Consider the following 21571-nt stretch of genomic DNA (forward strand, 5'->3'; position numbering starts at 1 on the left):
GATTTATTGATTTCTTTAATAGGAATGCACACTAAAGGTTCAGGACGGGAAATTTAAATTGCAAGATCTGCTGGTGGTTCCAATGCAAAGAGTTTTGAAATATCATCTCCTGTTAAAAGTAAGTGTTTCAGCATTGACACTTCTCTCCAGCTGCCATCCTCACTGTAGCACCTTTCAGCTTTTACAGTGGAGAGTGAATCATTGCCAAATGCGGAGTGAGGGTTGGTTGTTTTTTTTTTTTTTTTCCCTTTCAAATGAAATAATTACTAGAGCTACTTAACATGACATAATATTTGTGTTGTCTCTTAAAGTACAGTGACCTAGGGTAATTCTGCACTTGTTAGCCACGAGAGGCAGTTAATGAATATAAAGTAAGCTTGCATATAATCTGGTTATGTGTGAAATTCCTCCCGTCAACTCCGTGTAACAGATCTCTCAAGCACCAGCCGCTTGACACGTTCCCCGTCCTGCGGCCGCAGCCGCCTGCCCTGGCATCGCTGCCACCACCCTGGCAGCAGGCAGCCCTTGCCCAGGGGTCATAGCCTGCCTGCTGCAGGCAGGGTGTGGGCAGCTTTCCTGAATTTTTTTCAGGAGCTGCTCAGCCATTCGTCAGACCGACCAGAGAAGCAACAGCTGAAGGAGGCTCTGGAGGCGATGCAGGTACGGGAGGGGGAGAGCAGCGGTGGGGCTGCTCGGGGTGCAAACAGAGCACCAGACCCCTCTGCTTCTGTACAACAAAAACTTAGCTGGAAAAAACCATCCAACAGCCCAAGGGAGGGCAGCATCTCCTTTTGGACATGCGTGTGTATATTGATTGCCATTTGATGCGATTGCTTTGCAGCAGATCAGTAGTCATCGCTGTTATCTTCCTCCTTAAGCAGCTGGGGAGGCTGGTATTTGTTGACAAGTTACGACTTTTCACTAATTACTACTGCGTGTAAAGAGGCTGTGCCAGTGTTTTTGCTAGAAGGGATCTGGAGGAACTCCAGATGTATCAGCAAGTCCGGGAGTATCGCAGAAATGGGAGCCTGTGTCTGTGCGGAGCTTTGCCTGTGTGCTGTTATCCAGGCACTGCTTGGGAATCCTTTTATCCAAGTATATTTTTTTATTAAGAGGAAAATGCTCTGTCCACAAAGGAAGACTTCTGGTGTCAGAATTTTGCTTTGTGTAAAGATTTTTATCAGCTTTCAGCTGAAACCCCCAATTTCTCAGGAAAACCATCAGCAACAAAAAAATAAAATAGTTCAGATGTTTTCTGACTTGGATACGTTGCCCCCCCGCACACTCACACTGCGGGATCATCGTCAGCAGAATCTGACTTGAGGATGCTCATTAAATCCAGGTTTTCTCTCTGGAGAGCATTGCAGAATTCATCCCTGGGCTTGCTCCTGTGTCTCAGGTCATTTTGTTTTCTACCTCTGAGCTACAGCTTTTGTAACAACACTGTGTTTCCCAGCACTTACATAAGTTGAGTGACCTTTTCAGCCATTATCCCTGCAAGCCCGGGGATCCAGAGCTGATATGTAGGTCGCTTTAAAGTTAAGGTGATTTGAAGGACGTCGCGTTCTCAGCCCGCTGCTGCACAACACGCGGCCGTGGCCTCAAGTGAACGCTAAACCTGGTGACAGTTGCTGAACGCTGCTTATGCCTCATAATAGGGCACCCGCCAATACTGCTGCTAATAAATAAATGTATAAATGCTCCGGGTGCACTGCAGACTCAGCGATTTTTTACAGGAAGCTGCCCACAGCCATCAGCGAGGTTTCTCTTTCAGCACCCCATCACCAAGTGCAGTTCAGCCCATGCTGGGCTCTGCAGGGGCATAGGGAGCCGTACAGTTTGGTTTTAATTGATCTGTAAACCAAGGCTTAACTTAGAAGTAATGTTTTTCGTTGCAAATCCAGCCTTTCTGTCTGCTGTGGTGGTGGGCGGCGGATGTTGCTGCTGTCTGGGGCGAGAGCCGTGCAGGGCGGGGGGAATAGCTACAGCCAGAGCTACGTTTCCCAAAGGGATTCACCTGCCTTTTATTTTGCATAGGTAGTTTGCACGAAGCAGGGACAGGATTTACACCCCTTTGCAGGCTGTTTCCCGTTTGCACAGGAGCCTGTTCAGCAGGAGGGAGCAAAAGCTCAAGCATGCTGGAGGATGCCACTTCATAAGGCTTTTGGTTTTGTCATTGTTCATAACCATCCCTGCCACCAAGCTGGTGGGGTATTTTGTGATTTTACAATTATTGTCACGTAGATTTGTGATTATCATCTGTGATTAACCCTTCTTATGTCGGGAAGCTGAGGAAGGGCTGACCCGGAGGGGATGTCATAAAAAATCCCGTGTTCAGACTTAATCCAAGTTGACAAGAGCTATTGTTGAGGACAAGGAGGCAGGGAGCAGATAAGAAACAAACAGGCACAGAAAATACGCTCTGAAGGGTCTAAGAACTTGTTCTAGTGGATGGGATAGGCTTCTTTCTCTTCGATGATCAAAATTTGGGTAAGCAAGGAATTTTTCAGGGAAGAACAAGCTCCATCAAGTGTCTCCTTATTTTACAACACAGCCTTTGTGTGGTGGGAGGTGTTGGAGGCCCAGAGGTGTTGGAGATGGGGATGCTGTCGCGGGGTGTCCCCAGGAAGGACAGAGCGTGAGCATCCCGGCGCTCTCCCCAGCTCGGGTGCGATGTGGAGCACCCAGGGAGGTCAGCTGGAAGCACCTGGGGCAGAGCCAGGTCAAACACTGTTCACAGCTAACGTGCAGCCAGGTGTCCAAAGCAGTTATTTTACAGACGTGGATATTTTGACAGCGGAGACTGGCTCACAGCTTTTGTATCCTGAGGGATGAAGGGAATTTCAGTGATGAAAACTGGGAGGGAAGGAGGCTGCCAGGGCAGGTGCAAAGGCAGGGGATGCCGGGGCTCTCAGCAGGTAAAAGTCATGGGTCGGGTGTGCTGTGCTGCACTGGATTCATGCATTGCCCTCTTCTGGGAAATAATAAAAATTGCAGCGCCTGCCTGGTTCAGCAGTGTAAGCACAAAAAGCCTCTGCTCACCGTGTCCCAGGCTGCCGCTGCTTGAATCCTGGTCTGACTTCTGAGGGCAAAGGGGAGCGTGGCTTTGGGGAGCCGGAGTCGTGTGTTTGCTGCTTTGGTAAGGTACTAGCTTCATCTGGAAAATAAAAATCAATATTCACTTTTCTTTTAAGGACTTGGCCATGTACATAAATGAAGTAAAGAGGGATAAAGAGACTTTAAAGAAAATAAGTGAATTTCAGAGCTCTATAGAAAATCTGGTAAGTTGGAAAATCCTCTCAGTCCCTACTTTAATTTGATTATTATTAACACATTTGCTTTTTCTGTGCAATTACTACCCAGGAAAGATCCCTGCGTGTTTGGACACTCCCTGATCATGGACAGTGTTTTTGCTGACAGTACAAAACTGATTTGGCTGTGATCGAGGGTGGCTTTTGGTGCTGGTGTTACACTGGAAAAGTTTCTCCAACTTTTCCTCATGTTGTGAGTGTAGAGGGGGGGGCAAGGATTCCCCAGATTGGATGTATATTTGTTATTTAAAGTGAGTTTTCTTTCGCTGTTAAGAGGAGAGAGGTTAACTGAATGTTCTTGCACTTGGAAGTGTCCCAGGGCCTGTGGGAGGAGAAGGGCACAGATGATAATGCACCTAATCCCCAAACCTCAGCCAGGTATTTTAAGGAGAATCTCATCCTCCAAACTCCAGAGGTATCAAACACTTGGTCCTATTACCGCACATCAACCCCACCCTGTGCAACCCATCACTCACTTTAGCCCCGATGAAACTCATTTATTTACTATTCGGTGGCAGAGCTTCAAGCTGTAACAAGCTTTTCCCCACATTTGCTGGGGGGAGGGCTGGTTAGCTGTGGGTGCAGCTGCTCCCCCGTCACGCTTTACGCTGGGGTAATGCAATTTGAGGGCTGACACCTGAGATGCTTCAAAAGGGCTGATGGAGGGAAACGCCGGGGACTGCCCACCCCGAGGGCTTCCTGGAGGGGTCCTGGGTTTGGTGGGGTTTTAAGCCTTGACTTCATTTGAAAACAATGGAGTTTTAATTGATGGTTATTTAACAGACAGAGACAAAGTCCTTAATTTTCAAGAGAAGGCTGAAAAAATTCTCCAGAGGGATGTGGGCCGTTGTGGCTCACAGGTTTTGGTTGAAGCGGTCCTGATAATCCTGCTCCGCGCGAACAATCAGACATCATGCTCTGTAAAAACGGGAATGTAAATGGGGGCACGAAGCAGCCACTTCTCCTCCTTGCAGCAGCCGGAGAGCAGGTTCGACATGTGGGAGACGAGATGTCAGCAAACAGTCACTCCTGTCTGCAGATCAATCCCACACGCTTTCTGCTCGGGGTTTCCTTTTGTTGCACCGGGCAGGACTTTGTGGAGAGCCTGGTGTTATGTACACAGAGCCCACGTGGCACGGCAAGGAAATAATTATGGACTCTACACAGAGCTGTGTGAAATATTTATTTTCCTGACCGGTGGTGATGCTTTACAATTTTTTTTTTTTTTTTCCTGTAAAACCTATGCAAGGGGATTGATTCCTGTGGCTCGGCAGCTGTGCTGCACTGAGCAACGTTTGCAAGTGCTTTTGAGCTGAAAGACAAACTGACCAAACCCTGGGTTGGGCTCCAGCCTCCCCAGAATCTTGAGTGTTGGTTCAGGATGGGAGTCAAAACTACAAGAGTTCTAGTTTTGTAGAAACCCCTGGAAAATAGCTTATTTTATGGGAGTTTTGCTTTCTGGATACCAAACCTTGCAAAAATGCTTTGCCTGCTGGGTGTTGCCATGGGATGCCAGTGCTGGAGCTCTCAGCATCTCCCGTGGTCCCATTCCTGATGCCAGGGCCACGCTCGTGCACAGGCTGCCCTTGGCACAGGTGATGCTGTTTCCCAGGAGCCTCAGCAGGTGGTGGGGATGCCCCGAGCACACCGTGCGATCCGGGCAGGTTTGGGTTTGCACCTCTCCAAAGCATTGTCCCAGCCCTGGCTGCGGATCTCAGCCCTGCTTTGCTTTCTGCAGCAAGTGAAGCTGGAGGAGTTCGGGAGGCCGAAGATCGATGGCGAGCTGAAGGTCCGCTCCATAGTCAATCACACCAAGCAGGACAGGTGAGTCAGCAACGGCGCTCGCAAGTTTTCCCAAACTACATGTGCTTTCATTTGGCGATTCCCCTTGTGCTCATTTATTCAATTATTGCCTGGAGTTGCACTGACAGAAACCACCATCAGTGTGAAATTACAGCACGGTTAGAGCATCGAGCCGCACTGCCTGGGGAGCTCAGCAGAGCTTTCCGAATACCTCCCCCTTGAATGAGGATTTTAATGAGGTGTTTGACTGGGTTGCTTGTTTATTTGCTTGCTTTGGGCAGGTATTTATTTTTATTTGATAAAGTGGTGATTGTCTGCAAAAGGAAAGGATACAATTATGAGCTGAAAGAAATTATTGAGCTGCTCTTCCACAAGATGACTGATGACCCTATGAATAACAAGGACATTAAGAAGGTAGGTGGACCAGAGATTAGCTCTGCTGGAGATTATTTTGGAGCTGTTTTGGCCAGTCCTTGTGTAGTCCATTCCCATTAGCCTTTTAAAACAGAAACAGAGCTTGCAAAAAAGCTGCAAAACAAATCCTCAGCTTTCAGGGCAGCCTTACAGAGCATTGGGAAATGTTTATTTATGTGGGGCTGGGCTTGATCCTTGACCTCCATGCTTACAAAACAGCCCTGAAGAGGCTGGGAGGGTTAGAGTTAGGAGGGAGGAAGCTGCTCCCTGCTTTCTGGCTCCGCTGGCAACAAGGGACTGGCAGGGAGCAAACGTCAGGTGGGGGGGAGAGGAGGGCAGGGAGGGAGGATCTGTGCGGCTGCTCTTGCTCCCACGTGTCGTGGGGTGAAGGAGCCTGGAAAAGCAGCATGAGGGTTGCTGGCCAGCCTGCCAAAATGGGCACTCAGAGCGTGGTTGCCACTAAAGGAACCTCGTTTTGCCAGTGGTTTGAGGCTTAGTCTGCAGCCATGAAGGGAAACGTCTCAGCTATCAGTTTAGCAGAGACCCATTAGCTTAATCCACTTACATGCGATGGGAAGAGGTGTTATACAGATGGGATAAGTGACATTTGGGTAAGAATAGCCAATTTTGCCACTTGGATGCTGAAGAAATGCCTCTAGCTTTGTGTTTTAATGAAATGTATTTCCACTTTGCTCTCCTATGCTTTCTAGTCTCATGGAAAAATGGTAAGCAAAGCACACAATTTTCTCTTGTGTTTTTCTGTGCAATGTTGTAATGAGACAGGCAGAGCATATGTGCAGTGGGCAGGTCAGATGTTCCTCCTGGGCTGTCACATGCTGTCAGGGAGAGATATAATGACTGGGGAGGATCCACTGGAGCAGAAAAATCTGGGTTCTCTCATCTGCCACCATAAAATCCTGTTTGGCCCTAGTGCACAGTGCCCAGCTGATTCAGGCATCATTAGCTGTGATGTGTTAGAGAAGCACGGAGCTGCTCTTCCTCCTTCCCTGCTGTTACCTTTGCAAAGGGTCAGCAGTCCTTCAGAAGAAGGGACAGGGGCAGGCACTGAGAGCCGTTGTTAAGATGCCTGAATAAAAGCGTGGTGCATTTTGCTGCTCAGGTGTTGGGAGCGTAGTGGTGCGACCAGCTCTCTCGTTTTCTCTTGCAGTGGTCATACGGCTTCTACCTAATTCACCTTCAGGGGAAGCAGGGTTTCCAGTTCTTCTGCAAGACGGAGGAAATGAAGAGGAAATGGATGGAGCAGTTTGAAATGGCAATGTGAGCATGAGGGGATGCTCTAGCCCTGGCAGTTGCCAAGCATGAGGGAACAGTGTCTTGGACCAGCAGGTCACTGGAGACCAGCTCCAACAGCGAAGCCTGGGATGGGGAAGCTCCTGTGGGCTTGCTGGATGGGTCCTTGTGCAAAGGGAGCTTGGGTCCAGCATGGAATCATCTGCTGGGAGCTGGTCTTGAGCAGAGCAGGGGTTGGCCCTGCGCTGGCCCATCTGGGCTGTTGATTGACTCGGGCAAGGGCCAAATCCGTGAACGTTGTCCTAGGGGAAGGTTGATGGGCAAAATCCTCTCTCTGCACAGTCAAGCCTTGCCTTCACACTTGATTTCATATCTGTCCGTGTGGTTTCCAAACCTTGAAATGCAAATAGCAGCTGCTGTGACAGGTCACGAGGGCAGCATGACTTGTAGGGACAGGTTGATAACCCCACGGTCCTTTCCCCTAGGTCCAACATAAAGCCAGAGAAAGCCAATGCAAATCACCATAGCTTTCAGATGTACACATTTGAAAAGACTACCAACTGCAAAGCCTGCAGGATGTTCCTAAGGTGAGCAACATCCTTCCAGCTTTCCCGCATCTACGTTAAAACACGGAAAGAAAATCTCAAAGCTGAGGCTGAATTAAAACTTTCTGACTTCTTTTTTTTGTGCAGAGGAACATTCTACCAGGGCTATCTTTGCCCCAAATGTGGAGCGGGTGCTCATAAGGAGTGCTTGGAGATCATTCCTCCCTGCAAGATTGGTGAGTTGTTTCACATCATTAGCAGCTTGTGCCAAGGAGGTGAATGCATGTGAGTGATCTGAATGATTCGCTCTATAAAACACTGATGTTTGTTAATGCATAATAAAACCTAAGTACGCTCCCACTCGCCTCCCATGGCTGTAATTCACATCGGCTGGTGGTTTAAAAAAACAAACAGACCAACCAGAACCCCCCAGAATAAAGAGCTGAATCCCCTGTATGTCAGAGGATCGCAGCAGCTCTGTGGACTAGGTGGGATGCACCCAGCCCTCCTGCTGGGAGGGCATTGAAGAGAGACCCTGAGTTCTTCATCAAATGTTGATTAATGAAAGTGGGAGGGTCCACGCCAGAGATCATGTTCCTGATGAGAGACCTTGTCTCTGGACCCCAAACACCCCATAGTAAGGCCAGAATTTGTGTCCTTGGTCTAAATTGGGCAAACCTGTGACTTGTCACTGCTCACCAGGATCAGTCCTGGCACTGCTCAGTGCAGGGAACTGTCATGGGATGGCTTCAGGGAGATTCTAGGTGGAGAGTGGAGGGAGGAAAAAAAAAATCACAGAACTTTGTGCAAGTGAGAAAATGTCCTCGTCTGGCTCCAGTCCCTCCCCAGGTCTTGTCACCCAGTGCAGAGTGACCCCAGCCTCAGCTCTGTGCATCCTCCATCAAGGTCAAGCGCTGATGCTGGTTTATTGATACTCACAGCATCAGAAGAAACAGAAAATAGGGTCTATTGCCTGTTAAATTAACCACTTATTCACCATTTCTCTTGCAGGTTCTTCAGCAGACCAGGTAGGTTGTTTGATGGCCCCTTTTCTACATCCCCCTCTGTCCTGGGCAGAGCCTGTATCCTTGCCCAGTCTGGGTGCAGGCAGCTTGTGGGAAGAGCCAGTGCTGGCCTCAGGGGGTTCCCAGCAACCTGGGGGTAGGACTGGAGACTGAAATCAGCCTGGTTTGTGCAGCACCACAGCCCTTGGGAGGTGCCAGCACCCAGCTGGGGCGAGCACCACAGGCTGGGAGGTACTGGGGATGTTTTGGGAGAGGGTTTCTCATCCTGGTGGCTTTGGGAGGATGCTCATGGAGAGACCCGAGACTGCCATGTCCTCACAGAGACTTTTTCCTCTCTCTTTGCAGGACTCACTGAGTGCTGGACCTGGTAAGGACATTACTGTGCTGCAGGAGGGCAGGTAGAGACAGGATCTTGATGTGGGAGGGGGAAGCTCCTTCTGAAACCAGAAAGAGCATTAGTAGCTGCAGAGAGGGGTCCTGTGCCACCCTCACAGCAAACGATGGGGCACCGAGGTCTCTCCTGTCCCTGCTCCCCAAAGCAGCAGGTCGGGTCTCCTTCAGGCTCCTCCCTGGGCTCAGCCCTTGCCGCTGCAGCCGCCAGCACCGTGTCGTTTCCTTGGGCTCATTCGTGCCCCTGGCCTGCTCTGCCGTGCGAGTGAAGCTTCTGCACGGCGCACCCGTAACCAGGAGGGCCTGGTGAATCTCCTTGTGCCAGGCTGTCCTTCGGAGCAGACCGAACACATCTGTTTGGGAGGCTTGTTGCTGATGGGGAGCATCTTCCTGCCAGCACGTGTCCGCTGTGCTGCAGGGATGTGGGGCTCCAGGCGCTGTCCTCTGATGGGGCCATTAGTTGTGATGGTTACTGCAATATTTTTTTATTTTTCTGTGCTTAAAACTAGCCTAGAGAGTATGCTAGGCCTGCCCTGCCCATGCTCTGGCTCAAAGGAGAAAGAACAATTTGTTCTTGTGCTTTTTCTGATGAAAGGAGAGCCAAGCCTGGCAAAAAGAAACCTGAATCAAATTGGTGGTTAAAAAAAAATAAAAAGCGCAGAGTGCTCTCACTGGGCAGGGAGAGGCAGAGGTGGGGAAGCATTTTGAAGATAAACACTGTAGTTTTAGTGCAGTTGGAGGAACTTATTTAATGAGCAGTTGTTGGCAAGACAACTGGACTTTGACTGGGAGCTTCAGGGGCCTTTGGGTCCCAGGTCCAACTGAAATTCGGTGGAAGCCAAGAATTTGCTGGTCCCTTTTGCAATCGCGGGTGTCACCGCTGAACCCGGCGGAGTTTGGTACCAGCCGGGCATCACCTAATGAGAGCTGCTCTGCCATGGTGAGGTTCAAGTCCAGGTGCAGGGCTGGGAGTCAGAGCTTGGCTCAGTCCTTCATGGGTTTATTTTTGCTTGGGGAACTCAATCATCCATGTAACTGCGGGAGCCAAGACCGTTTGCTGTGGCCGCTGTTCCTTTCTGCTTTCATACTTTCTGCCCCAAAATCCTGCCTGCTGCTGGTCTTAGAGTTGTGGTTCATAGGATAAGGAAAAACAAGGAGGGGTATTTTTGTTTTGTTTTTTCTTAACAGGGACTGCTTTCTTCTCTCCCAGGTCCTAAAATGGTGGCGGTTCAGAATTACCATGGAAATCCAGCCCCCCCCGGGAAGCCGGTGCTGACGTTTCAAATTGGGGATGTGATTGAGCTGCTGAGGGGGGACCCCGACTCGCCGTGGTGGGAGGTGAGAGTGATTCCTCTTGGGAAATTCCCCAGAAAGTTTTAAACCTGTGACTTTGCAACATCCCTTTTATTTGTGGGCTTTACCAGAGCGCAGAAATGCGCTGGGGGTTTGGAGCCGGGAGGGCTGCGAGGCAGCTGGGAGCCTGTCTCCATCCCTGCATGGCAAAAACATCACTCACCCATACGACATCCCAGTCTGATACCCAGCTTGGCTTTGCAGGGGCGGCTGCTGCAGACGAAGAAGTCAGGTTATTTTCCCAGCTCGTCAGTGAAGCCCTGCCCCGTTGATGCGAGGGTAAGTGCCGAAGAGGAGATGGAGCCAGGGGTGCTGGGGTGGGTGCTGGGGGCTGTCACGGGAGGTGCTGCTCTGGCGGTGCCCATCACTCTTCCCAGCTGTCTGCTGGAGACCTTGGTCCTTCCAGTAAGCCCCTGGACCTTGAATGAGGCCTTTTACTGTGGCTGAATTAGCAGGGAAGCGCATCCATCATCCCATGGGTTCAGATGTCTGGTCAGATTGGTCTCAGCCCCATTTCCAGACTCGGTTCCTCCTCTGTGGGGCTGACTTGGGGACAGAGGACTCAAGATCAGTATGGGAAAACTGCACTTAAGTTTTTTTTTTTTCCTTTTTTACTTTTTTTTTTCCTTTTTTACTGTGTTTTGTAATGCTGTCAGCTCCTCCCCTTTTAAAAAAATGCTCAGGTAACTGAGAAAATGCATCATGCTCATCACAGCTGGGATGCTGAAAGAGAAACGCTCAGCTACAACACTGCCCTCCGCTGCCAAAGACAATAATTCAGGAACGGCTTGGCAGATGAAAACCCTCCCACGGAGAGGAGCATCTCACACGTGGTCTATAGCCTGATGAGACGCTGGCTCATCAGTAATTAGCAATGCTCTTTTTGCAGCCTCCCAACAGCCGGCCGCCCTCGCGGGAGATAGACTACGCGGCGTACCCGTGGTGAGTTGCCCTGCCTACTGCTGGGGAGTGTGCTGGACACGACCTTCCTCTGGCTGGAAAGACATATCGATCCTGCCTTTTAATTGTTTCTTTGTCAGGAATCCACTCTAATAATGAGTTATGAGTGCGGGCTAGCAGTGCTTTGCATCCCGCCTCCCCTGTGGCCACGGGGCAGCACCTGCAATGGCATTTGGGTGGCGAAACACGGTGCAGCCCTCGCAGCGTCAGTGGGGGTTTCTTCACTGATGGAGAGAGTCACAGGCAAAAGGAGAGATGCTGCTTTCTCTTCCCATTTTCTGTTTTCTGTGCCCTGAAAACTGTTTGGGGAGGAAGGAAGCAATTCCTTCCTTGGTGGGAGAGGCTGCGCTTGGCTTGTCTCCTGCTCCTTCCCTCCAAATTCATGAGTCTAAATTATCCCCACTCTCCAGCTCTCGCTGAAGCTCGCTTACCTGGGGACCAATTCCCAATTAGTGGATTTTTCCAGGTGTGAGATACTTCAAGGGGAAGAGGTTGCACTCAGCATCACTCACCTCTGTTCAGTGGCTGAGCAGCTTCTTGTATATCTCAGGGCACTTCACTTTTTGCTCATGAAGAATTGGATGAGGCCTGTGTCTCTTCTCAACCTTCATGCCTCTAAAGAAAGATGTCTCTTTTTGTGTAAAACACGCCTATTTTAAAGATACGCACTGATTTTTAGTTAATGAAATTAATTAACCTCTGGGCTCAGGTTCGCAGGGAACATGGAGCGGCAGCAGACGGACAACCTGCTCAAGTCTCACGTCAGTGGCACCTACCTGATCCGGGAGCGACCGGCTGAGGCTGAGCGCTTTGCCATCAGCATTAAGTGAGTAATGCTTAATTTAGTAATTTAATAATTTAGTATTGCTTGCTCGTGGAGGGTGAGACGAGGCTAGAGCATGCAGCTGTGTTTTCTTGAGTGCCTTTGCTACCGTTGGCAGGTTCAATGAGGAGGTGAAGCACATCAAGGTGGTGGAGAAGGACAACTGGATCCACATCACGGAAGCCAAGAAGTTTGAAAGCTTGCTGGTAGGTTTTTGTAACCCCTGGGAGCGTGCACACCATCCCTGCAAGTCACGCAGAGGATGGCAGAGACAGCCGGGTGCCTCTCCATCCTTCCCAGGAGCTGGTTGAGTACTACCAGAGCCACTCGCTGAAGGAGAGCTTCAAGCAGCTGGACACAACGTTGAAATACCCCTATAAATCCCGGGAGCGCTCTACCTCCAGGACTTTCACCCGCTCTCCAGGTAAAACCCAGCTCAGCCGCACAAGTGGGCACCGTTAGACTTGTGATGGGAAATCTCAGCCTCTCAGCAAGGTGTAGGAGCACTGTCTGGCCGAAGGGATTTATAGCTTTGCTGTAGGGCTTGAGTCCCCCAAGCTGCAAACAAGTCTCCTGCTCGGCTGGTGGCATTTTGAGGATGGGTCTCACAGGAGTTGGTGGGGATGGGGGGGGGTCTGGCCGAGCTGGGGCTGCCTGTCATTGCTTCTCCAAGGGTCTTTTCCAACCTGAATGATTTCTCTGATTCTCTGAGCTCCTGCGGCTCCACGCAACGGGTGCAGCCTCCCAAGGGAGAGTTTTTGCTGGGGGAATCTGGTTTCCCTCCTGCGTTTTTGCACCCTGTGCTTGGGGGTGGTTTTGCCACCCCCTGGTCCTGCCAGGAGAGGAGCTGCGGCCGCAGGGGCAGCCCGTGGGCCTGCGGGTAGCGCACAGAAATGTGACTGGTGGCGGGATGTGTCGTGTCTTACCTGCCCACCTGGGTTTTTGTGCGTGTGTTTGAATGGATCCAGTTCCAGTGTGACTTGTGATGGTTTGAATCCCAGTGGGACTCCTTTAATGGAGATGATGGGAGAAATGGTAAGTCTGTGCCTAAAATAAAACAGAAAAAAAGGGAAAATAATCAAAACAAATGGAAAGCAAAATGTGCATTAGTGCAAAATGTTCCTTTTTGTCTGAAAGCCTGAGTCAGAAATAACTACTTTGTAGGGAAAAATAAAAACTTCTTCCATGATATATTTTAAAAAGAATACCAGAGGAAGACAGTTTTGAAAAGTTGGTTAAATATCCTTTTGCATAAAATCGATCCCCTGGATGACTTTTAAGGCCCAACACTGGCTGTGGGGCTGTGGCCAGACCTGCCACCAGCTGTTCCAGCTCCAAGCCCCTGTGCAAGACCTTCTGCATGCTTTGCCCTGTATTTCTCCATTGGCTTTTAAAGCATTGTGCATTATAATTTATTTTTTTTTTTAATTTCCTTTTTAATGCGTGTTCTGCCTCTTTCTGTTTCTCTCTAACCTCTTTGCAGCCTCCTGTGCTTCCTACAACTTTTCTTTTCTCAGTCCTCAGGGCCTCAACTTTTCTTCTCAGAGCTCCTCCAGTCCCTTCTGGTCAGGTACCAGTCAGTGCCTCTCCCCACCGGAGAGACCTGCTGCCTTCCCCAGGCTGCAGCATCCCCAGCTTGAAAGCCATCGCCCACGGGACCTGCGGGATCCCCGCTGTCCCTCCATCACCTGCAGGCAGTTCAGGGGGTCCCCAGTGCTTCCCTGGGGCACAGCCTGGAAATCAGTTAATTACCTATGGCTTGGCTGGAAGCAAAACGCACTTCCCCCTCTCCCCAAAATCAAGGCAGGGAGGAGATGGAGTTGTCACGATTTGAGAAAGGGGGCTAAAATGAACAAAAAAGCAAATCTAGCACATTGGGATCTCATGATGTACTTCAAGCTCGACCTGCTTATCCTGTGTGTTTCACCGAACGACCACTGGCATCACACCATCTTCCAGACCGTTTCTCCTTGCTGAACAAGGAGAACGTCTCAATGTCCAGCAGTTTTTGAGCTCCGGTATCTGGGGCTGCTCAGAGGCCCCTTGCTGTGGAGGCGGAGGGGACCTGCGCTGTCAGATGTGTTTTGGGGCTCAGACTCCCCACAAAGCATGCAATGGTGCTCTGGCCCTTGAACCCCATTGATTAAATGTCTTACAGACTGGTGTCTTCCTCCCTGTTTGGCAGGGATCAGAGCAAAATCATGCCAGTACATTTCTTTCTGTTTAAGCTTTTACTTTTAAGTCCTTTCTTTAGGCTCGACAGTGAAAATCATTGGCAAAGCTATACGTGCTTTCCTTGGTGCCATGTTTGGGAAGAACACTTTACTTTGCAAAGTATTAGAACATAATACTGGAAATTTGGGATCCTTTAACTGCTTAGAAAGTATTACAGAAAGTAATTTGTGCAGCAATGGGCTCTGAGCAAGCTCCTGATGAAGGAGTTCAAAGCTGCGTGGTTCTCGCTCCGTTCTCCAGCCTGGCTGCCTGGCGAGGACGGACGAGCCCTCCAGTGATTGCACGTTGTGTGTCTGGACCGACTCCATCATCATCCTCATCTCCTTCCATCCTGAGAGCTGAAAACCTGGGCAAAGCTTTTCCTCAAACTTAGTTCAACCTTGGTTTGCAAACTTTCAAAATGGAAATGAATCCTCGAAAGTCCTGGGACAAAAAGGGTGTCTTCACTGAAACCCGACATCCTCAGGGTGGGGTTTTTTTTTTTCTTTGCAAACTTCAGAGGAGAGGTGCATTTTTCTCCTCCGCCCATCCCATCCCTCCCACCGTTGCTCTCCAGCCCTCCTTGCTCCTGCCCAGATGGCAGGGCAGGGGAGCTGAGCACTGCCCCTGCCTTTCCCCCCTCGCTGCTGCTCCTCCTTGTGCCTCCCCTGAGCATCCCCTGCCTGAAGCAATGGAGATCCGTGGTGCAGGGGCCGAGTCCCAGGATGGCCTGCGGGGCCGTGCATCTTACCACAAGCTGTTGGTCAGTGTTAGGGTTTGCAGGGTGGTTTTTCACCTTTTGATCTGTTATGGGACCAAGTTTCCAAGGCCCCTGGCTGCTCCCTGGCAGAGACAGGAGCAGGGAGGAGAGCGGGTTTGCAGCTTGTTCCTCCTCATGGTAAAATATACAGGTTTTGCTCAGCATCTCTAGGAGACTCCACTCCCAATAACTTATTTTTTCGAATTAGTTTAAATACAAGCGAGTTGCCAAATCTCCTTTTCACAAGGTGGTGCCATCAGGTGCTGGGAGCTGTGTGGCAGACAGAGCTGATATTAATGGTGGAGCAGGATTTTTCCTGTTCAGTGATTTCATTGTTAATGATCATGTATTCCTATGAAATCTTTTCTTTTACCACCTCCTTCCCTTCTCACTAAAGTGCCTCTCACCCTAGCGAACCCCACCAAGGGGACTCAGCTCCTGGACTCAGCAGAGAGGGTCTTACCAAGCCCATAGAGCTATTTAAAGCCCAGCAGGAATCCAGTTTAACCCTGACTGCCCCAGTTTGTGTGGGGCCGAGTCCCACCATCCGAGCTGCTCCAGGTTGTGGCGTTGCAATGGGAGCCAACGTCATGGTGGAAAACCCAGGTTGAACCTCACCAAGCTTTCCCCAGGCTTCAGCCGATCCCGTGCAGCAGGGCAGCTCCCCACTCCCTCTGCTTTGTCCCCTCGCAGTGTTCACCCCACGGGTCATAGGGACGGCGGTGGCACGGTACAACTTCGCGGCGCGGGACATGCGGGAGCTCTCGCTGCGAGAGGGCGACGTGGTGAAGATCTACAGCAGGATTGGCGGGGACCAGGGATGGTGGAAGGGGGAAACCAACGGAAGAGTGAGTGCAGCTGGATAACGTACCGTCCTGTTTCTGCAGCTCGTGGTCCCTGCTGTCAGGGCAGCAACGGGCGTGGGGATGCATCCCACTCCCCCTTGTTCTTTTCCAGCTCGTGGGTGGGCTCTCACCCACGCAGCAGATCGATGGCTTGACTTGGTGTCCCATAGTTTGTACCACTGGGGACAGGCTCTTCATGCCCTTTCATCCTGTGGACAATCCACGTGTCTGAGGCAATGTATAGTTGATAGCTCCATCCCAAATTAGCACTGGTATGTGGATTGAGATGCGGGACCATCCAGCACCCTACAAATAGCCCACTGGGAACAGCACGTGGTGGCAGGGAAATAGTCCCAGGGACAGGACAGGAGGTGTCCCTTCAGCTCCCCCATCTCCTGCTCACCTCTCCGCTTCCCCGACAGGTTGGCTGGTTTCCCTCAACGTACGTGGAAGAGGAGGGGGTGCAGTGACTGCGGGGATGACTGATGGAAAGTCGTCGAGTGCCCAGAGCGAGCCGCTGCAGACCGTGCACACTTGTCCCGACGCTCACAGCTCCCCGTGAGACGCGGCCGGACGCCTCCCAGGACTGCTCTGGCAGACTTTAGCAATCCGTTCCTCTGTACAGTGTGTGTGTGTGCGCCTGTGCCGGGGCTGCCGCCGGCCTCGCTCCTGTTCCGTGTATAGAAGATTGATGGTCTGTCGGATAACGTTCGTGTAGCAGCTGTGGAAGAGCCCCGGGAAAGCCGTGCCCCCCTGCATGGACAGAGCTGAGAGACTCTGCGCGGTGCCCACCAGAGGAGGGGGGTCCAAACCCCTTTTACTAAAGGTGTTTTAAAATCCGCTGTGGTGATGGTGGTGGGAGGGTGAGGCTGAAGGGTTGTGCCTGGGCTGGTGCTTGGGTGCGCCAAGGTGAGAATTTGGGGGGTTCTAAGGGGAGGGGAATGACTCAGCCCCGAGGGGATGATGTGGAGCCCCTGCCACGCTGCTCGGGTGGGCTCCCCAGGACAGGATTGCAGCAGTTTCCTTGGCAGCCACGCGACAGTGCCCGGCAGCACCATGCTGGGACGAGGGGCAGAGCGGGGACACCCGACCCAGGAGGAAAGGGCTGTGGCTCGCCTGTGAAGGATGCCAGCTGTGAAACCAGGAGCGTGTTATGACCATCAGACTTAGGCTGGAAGTGGACCTCCAGCTCAGACAGGAGGGAAAAAGCTGCTTTGGCATCCCAAGCCCCTTTTCTTGACAACCACCTTCGGTCCCACCAGCCTTGCTGCAGGTGGAGGGGACAGCCCGGGGTGCAGACTGGTCCCACTGGTGAGCAGGTCTCTGCACGTTGCAGGACTGGAGATGCACTTTGCTGCACGAGGGTTTTGGAGGCCGCCAAGGCACCAGGTACACTCAGAGGAGTGGACGGGAGCATGTGTCCGTGGGTCTGTCCTGCTGTCACTCTCAGCTTGGTCCTGCTCCGAGCAGGACCCCCCAACCCTGAGCCAGGCTGATTTTTCTTGCGGCCGTGACACATCCCACTTCACCGAGCTCAGGGAGGATGAACTCACCTGAGTAAGGGCTACACATCAACTCCAGATTTCTCTGGCTGCGTTGTGAAAGCATCTCTTCTTCCCCAGCTGTGTGCACTTTTGGGGGCTGTGAGCATTGCCCCCTCTTCGTCCCACGGGCTGTTACTGCTGCTGCTGTCAAGTAAAGGTCCGTCTGTCTTGGCGTCGCGGCTGTGTCCTGTATACTGTCCATCCGAGTCTGTCCTTTCCAAAGTGCAGCTCCCGGGGTTGGTAGGCAGAGCTGAGCTGCCGGGTGAAAATCCTGGCTGTTGTCTTCTGCTGGGCACTAAGTTTGTTCTCTAGCTCCAGAATTTCCTTCCGAAGTGCAAATACGAACAAATACACATGCGGGCATGTAGCAGGGAACAACTTTCCTCTATCCAATACCTGAACCCTGGGAGATGTCCTCCAGCCTCTCTGAATAAGTGGCATTTTGAGCTGGTGCTTCCATGCCCAGACACTGTTCCCCTGGGATTTGTGGTGGCCCTGCCACGGGCTCTTGGCGTCGTGCTGGCGCGGGTGCAGGAGATGCCAGCGCTGGGTGGGTGAGTGGTGCTGATGCCCTCGGTCCCTGGCACAGGGGCACTGCAGCTGCATCTGAAGCCTTGCCACAAATGGAGAATTGTGCCCCGCTTGGGATAATAAATAGGAGAGTTTGGAGCTCTTGTGGAAACGGGAGAGAGATTAACTTGGAAATTAAATGATGCTCAGTGGCAAGCCCAGAGCCACCCGACTTTGCTGCTCATTCCTTGGGGAGCCCCACATGTGCCCCTGCCCGGGAGTGGGGTGGGTGCAGCCGGGTCTGGCCGGGGCAGATGCTGAGCAGGGGTCTGGCTCTGCCAGGTGATGGGGACGTGGAGGGGAGTTGGGGCTTTCCAAAGGTACTGTTTGGTGCTAACCCCTACCGGCCAGCCCCTCGGTGCTCGGCTCGGGGTACCCTCAGCGGGGAGCAGCCAGCAGGGAGCTGGCAGTGACCTGCTCCTCCTGTGCAAAGGGCCCTGCTCCTGTTCCTGGAGCTGTGCTGGAGCCAGGGGTGTGTTTAGGGGCGATGAGACGCACACACACACCCCCCACCTCCCCGAGACAAACTCATGGTGGCTCGTGTTATGCCTCAGATCCTGAAGTCCTACATGATCCTCCCGTTTAAGTGGCTGATCTTGTAAGGTGGCGGGGGCATCCCCTCTGCAACAGCACGTACTTTGTCACGGGGACCATGGCACCGTCTCTCCCTCACACCCCAAAGGGATCCCCAACCTCTGCCACTGCCTGCGCTCCCCTCCCAGCCCTGCCAAATCCCCCTTCCTCCAGAGAACTCTTCCCCCTTGTGTTTACTGTTGTAAGAAACTTGTTAAAAAGATTGTTTTGTTTGTAATTATTCAGCCATTTGCCACAATATATATCTGTGAATAAGAAAGGGAAATGTTTTTTTATGATGGTGAGAAAATTGTATATATATTTTAGTTCATCGCAGATCAGTCAAAATTGCAATGGGATACGTTGGAAAATAATATGTAAATTCCTTGGGTTTTTCCTTTGCACTGCACTAACTTGGGTAGGGTGGAGGGGGTTTAAAGATAAAACTGTTTGTTTATGGAATAGTTTATAGCTGGGAGTTTGAAAATAATTTGGAATAGCTTGTAATGCTGGAATAGAAACTTTAGCTGCTACTTAGAAACCCTTTTGCATGTGGTTTTTCCAGACCTTTTTAAGTTACAATACATCAAAGTAAATTCCACAACGAAAAAAAAATAAAGTGTAATTTTGCTGATAGGTTTTTTTTCCAGCCATGGTTTTTACGGTGGCTCAGGCTCGTGTCAGACTTCTTGTCACTGAAGCCCCCTTGGCTGTGCTTGGCCAGCCCCGGGGAGATGCGTGCTCACGGGGACAGATCCTTTCTGATTCTTGATGTGAACTGTAAGTGTTTGTACCTTTCCAAAACTCAGAGCAGATCCTTCCTGCGGTGCCAGAGCTCTTTGCCGCTCACCCATCGCGTTCCTTCTCCTTGTTTCTGGAGCGGCTGCCTCTCGTGCAGTTGTCCCGGGCTCCTGCTGGGTGGTTTTCCTGGGGCTCCTCTCCCTGCCTGAGCTGAACTGCTGCAGGCAGAGAGAAAGAACAGGGTTTTCCATGGCTTTTAGTCATTCCCGAGTATCATATTCCACAGTCCCACTCGGTCATGCATGCAGCAGCGTTTTCCAGAGCAATAAAAGAAATCACACAGTTGCTTATAAAATACCTGAGGCGTTGCTGGAGGTTTCATCCCAGAACAGGAACACGAGATGCCACTGTGAGCTGCCACATCATTTAATGAATAATACTAATTTTTTTCTGCTCTTGGAGTTGCCAGTGCTTTCTCTTTCTCACTTCAGCTTTCACAGGGTCAGCTGAAAGAGGCTGTAGCAACAAGCAGAGACGTTTTACTCAGAGAAGCAGGACATAAGCTGGGCACTAACTTTTGGATGCTGATTTGGAAAGATGTTGCTCAGCCCGGTATTTAGCCTTGGCTCAGGTGGTGACTCCTGCCTGGGATCAACCCTTTCCCTGTTGTTGCTCTTCACTCTAAGGGAAGCTCTCCAACATGCACCATGTAGGAAATACCAGGTTTTGGTACCTGGGTGCTCTCCTGCCGGTGATGAGCATCAGCCCAGCCCTGAGTGGGCCGGGTATTGTCATCAGATGCCCACGATGCAGCTGGGCTGCAAAAATGCCACACTGGAACCAACTGGCCAAGAGCAGGTAAATGCAAAAACTTCCATTCAAGGCCCTGCCTCTGGGAACATCCCTGCCACCCCAGGGCTGGCTCCTCGGTGGCAGCCAGTGACATTTGACGCTCGGAAGGTGGTTGGAGCCTCGGCCAGGTGGGTGCCTCGACAGCCAGCTTTGCTCAGCTCCAAGTCCAAACCTCCCCCCAGGGTTTGCACTGATGAGGGCTGACACCTCGGGGATAAATGAGGCATTTATTCATTGTGCCCAGCCATGGCCAGGCGCTGTAATCGGACCAGCAGCAGCCTTCCCAGGGGCTTTAACAGGAGAATAAATCTCCAGCCATGACCAGCACAGCTGGTTCCAGCCCTGCACAGGCCCCAGCCTGCCCCAGGAGGGGGGACAGACCAGACACAGGTTTTCTTATGTATTTTATTCATCTTTGTTTTTTCCCCAGCAATAGCAGCTGCTGACATAATCTCCCACATTAGCTGGGTTCGCTAGGGCGCTGCCTCTGCTCTGAGCAAACACGGTGCGGGGGGTGGTTGCATTTGCTGGCCGCCCTCTACAAACAGCGAGTCCCACTCTGTGCCGTGTCCCTGTGGCTGGGCATTGAGCACGCCCCGTGGCCCCGGTGGCCTGTGGCCAACCAGTGCGTAGCCACCTCCCTCTGCCACCTCGGCTGGTCCGTGCCACGAGCAGGCGCGTCGGCTGGGTACAAGCACTGTGGACCCCAAAACAAGGGTCCAAACCACTGTGCAGTCAGGATGGGGAAACTGAGGCAGGGGTTTGGCATGAGCAGAGAGCAGAAAAGCTCTACCCAGCAGGACTGTGCAGGATCGAGCCTGCTTTTGAGTTGGGGTCGCGTGTTCTGAAGACTGAATTCAGGGCAGGGGGGAGCTCAGCCAGCACGACATGTGTGCTCGGGTGGGCTCTGGTGAGGAGGATTGTGATGGCACACGCTTGCAGCTGGTGCATGCAGTGATCAGCTGCAGTTTTGCAGCATGCCTGACTAGTTCATTCCTGTATTAGCCACAATGTTTTCTGTGACCTAGAAACTCCAGCTGGCTCATGCAAACCGCTATGCTCCTTAATTTTATAATTAATCTAAGAATTATAGGGAAAAGATGGAACTGGTTTAGACTCCCTCTACATTGGACTGACCATCACAAAAAATAACCACTCTTATTCCTGCTCTGGAGCTGTATCAGGGTCCCGGGGCTTGGAGGGACTGAGGTCACCACAACTCTATCCACTGTCCACCCTGAGCTTGGTGAACGGCTCAGGCTGCCGAATGCATACTTAGGCTTGTCTTGTTTCAGGTCTGGTCTAACCCAAAGGTCATATTTATAATTAGTACATGCTGATGAAATGGTTCTGGCCTGTCAAACAGTAACACCCCACTGTAAACAGGAGTTTAGACTTGTTTGCATCTCTGTGGTTGCTCTGAGCAATTAGTCCGTGGAGGATTCTGGAGGAATTTGGGCGCTCTCTTTAAAACTTAGAAACTGATTTTATCTTTGAGAGAAATGCTGCCTGAAACAGGGGCTAATGCTGGAACAAACACCCCTCTCCTTCTATCCAAACCCTTCCTGAACTGGAGGAAATTTGGATGCAGACTGGG

At 51.4% G+C, this 21571-nt stretch overlaps 1 protein-coding gene across 7 annotated transcripts in view; it reads left to right on the top strand.

The window, feature by feature from the left end:
* VAV2 (vav guanine nucleotide exchange factor 2) overlaps window positions 1-19009 on the top strand; it is a 149573-nt gene extending 130564 nt beyond the window's left edge. For 3 of the 7 annotated variants that reach the window (XM_074924082.1, XM_074924081.1, XM_074924088.1), the window contains 20 exons: window positions 23-118; window positions 592-660; window positions 3195-3281; window positions 5050-5135; window positions 5396-5528; window positions 6239-6253; window positions 6697-6806; window positions 7265-7366; window positions 7472-7560; window positions 8336-8352; window positions 8695-8716; window positions 9950-10077; window positions 10297-10371; window positions 10982-11034; window positions 11762-11878; window positions 11994-12081; window positions 12176-12299; window positions 13359-13445; window positions 15543-15697; window positions 16117-19009. In XM_074924082.1, the coding sequence (XP_074780183.1) occupies window positions 23-118; window positions 592-660; window positions 3195-3281; window positions 5050-5135; window positions 5396-5528; window positions 6239-6253; window positions 6697-6806; window positions 7265-7366; window positions 7472-7560; window positions 8336-8352; window positions 8695-8716; window positions 9950-10077; window positions 10297-10371; window positions 10982-11034; window positions 11762-11878; window positions 11994-12081; window positions 12176-12299; window positions 13359-13445; window positions 15543-15697; window positions 16117-16164 (1701 nt within the window). In that variant the 3' untranslated portion in view covers window positions 16165-19009. Of the gene's footprint in view, window positions 1-22; window positions 119-591; window positions 661-3194; window positions 3282-5049; window positions 5136-5395; window positions 5529-6238; window positions 6254-6696; window positions 6807-7264; window positions 7367-7471; window positions 7589-7971; window positions 7986-8335; window positions 8353-8694; window positions 8717-9927; window positions 10078-10296; window positions 10372-10981; window positions 11035-11761; window positions 11879-11993; window positions 12082-12175; window positions 12300-13358; window positions 13446-15542; window positions 15698-16116 lie in introns of all 7 variants that reach the window. The other 4 variants (XM_074924084.1, XM_074924083.1, XM_074924086.1 and 1 more) reach the window with 4 other exon arrangements.
* The last annotated feature ends 2562 nt before the right edge of the window (window positions 19010-21571 follow it).

This window comes from Athene noctua, chromosome 20, assembly GCF_965140245.1.
Source record: "Athene noctua chromosome 20, bAthNoc1.hap1.1, whole genome shotgun sequence".
NCBI classification, from domain to species: Eukaryota; Metazoa; Chordata; class Aves; order Strigiformes; family Strigidae; genus Athene; species Athene noctua.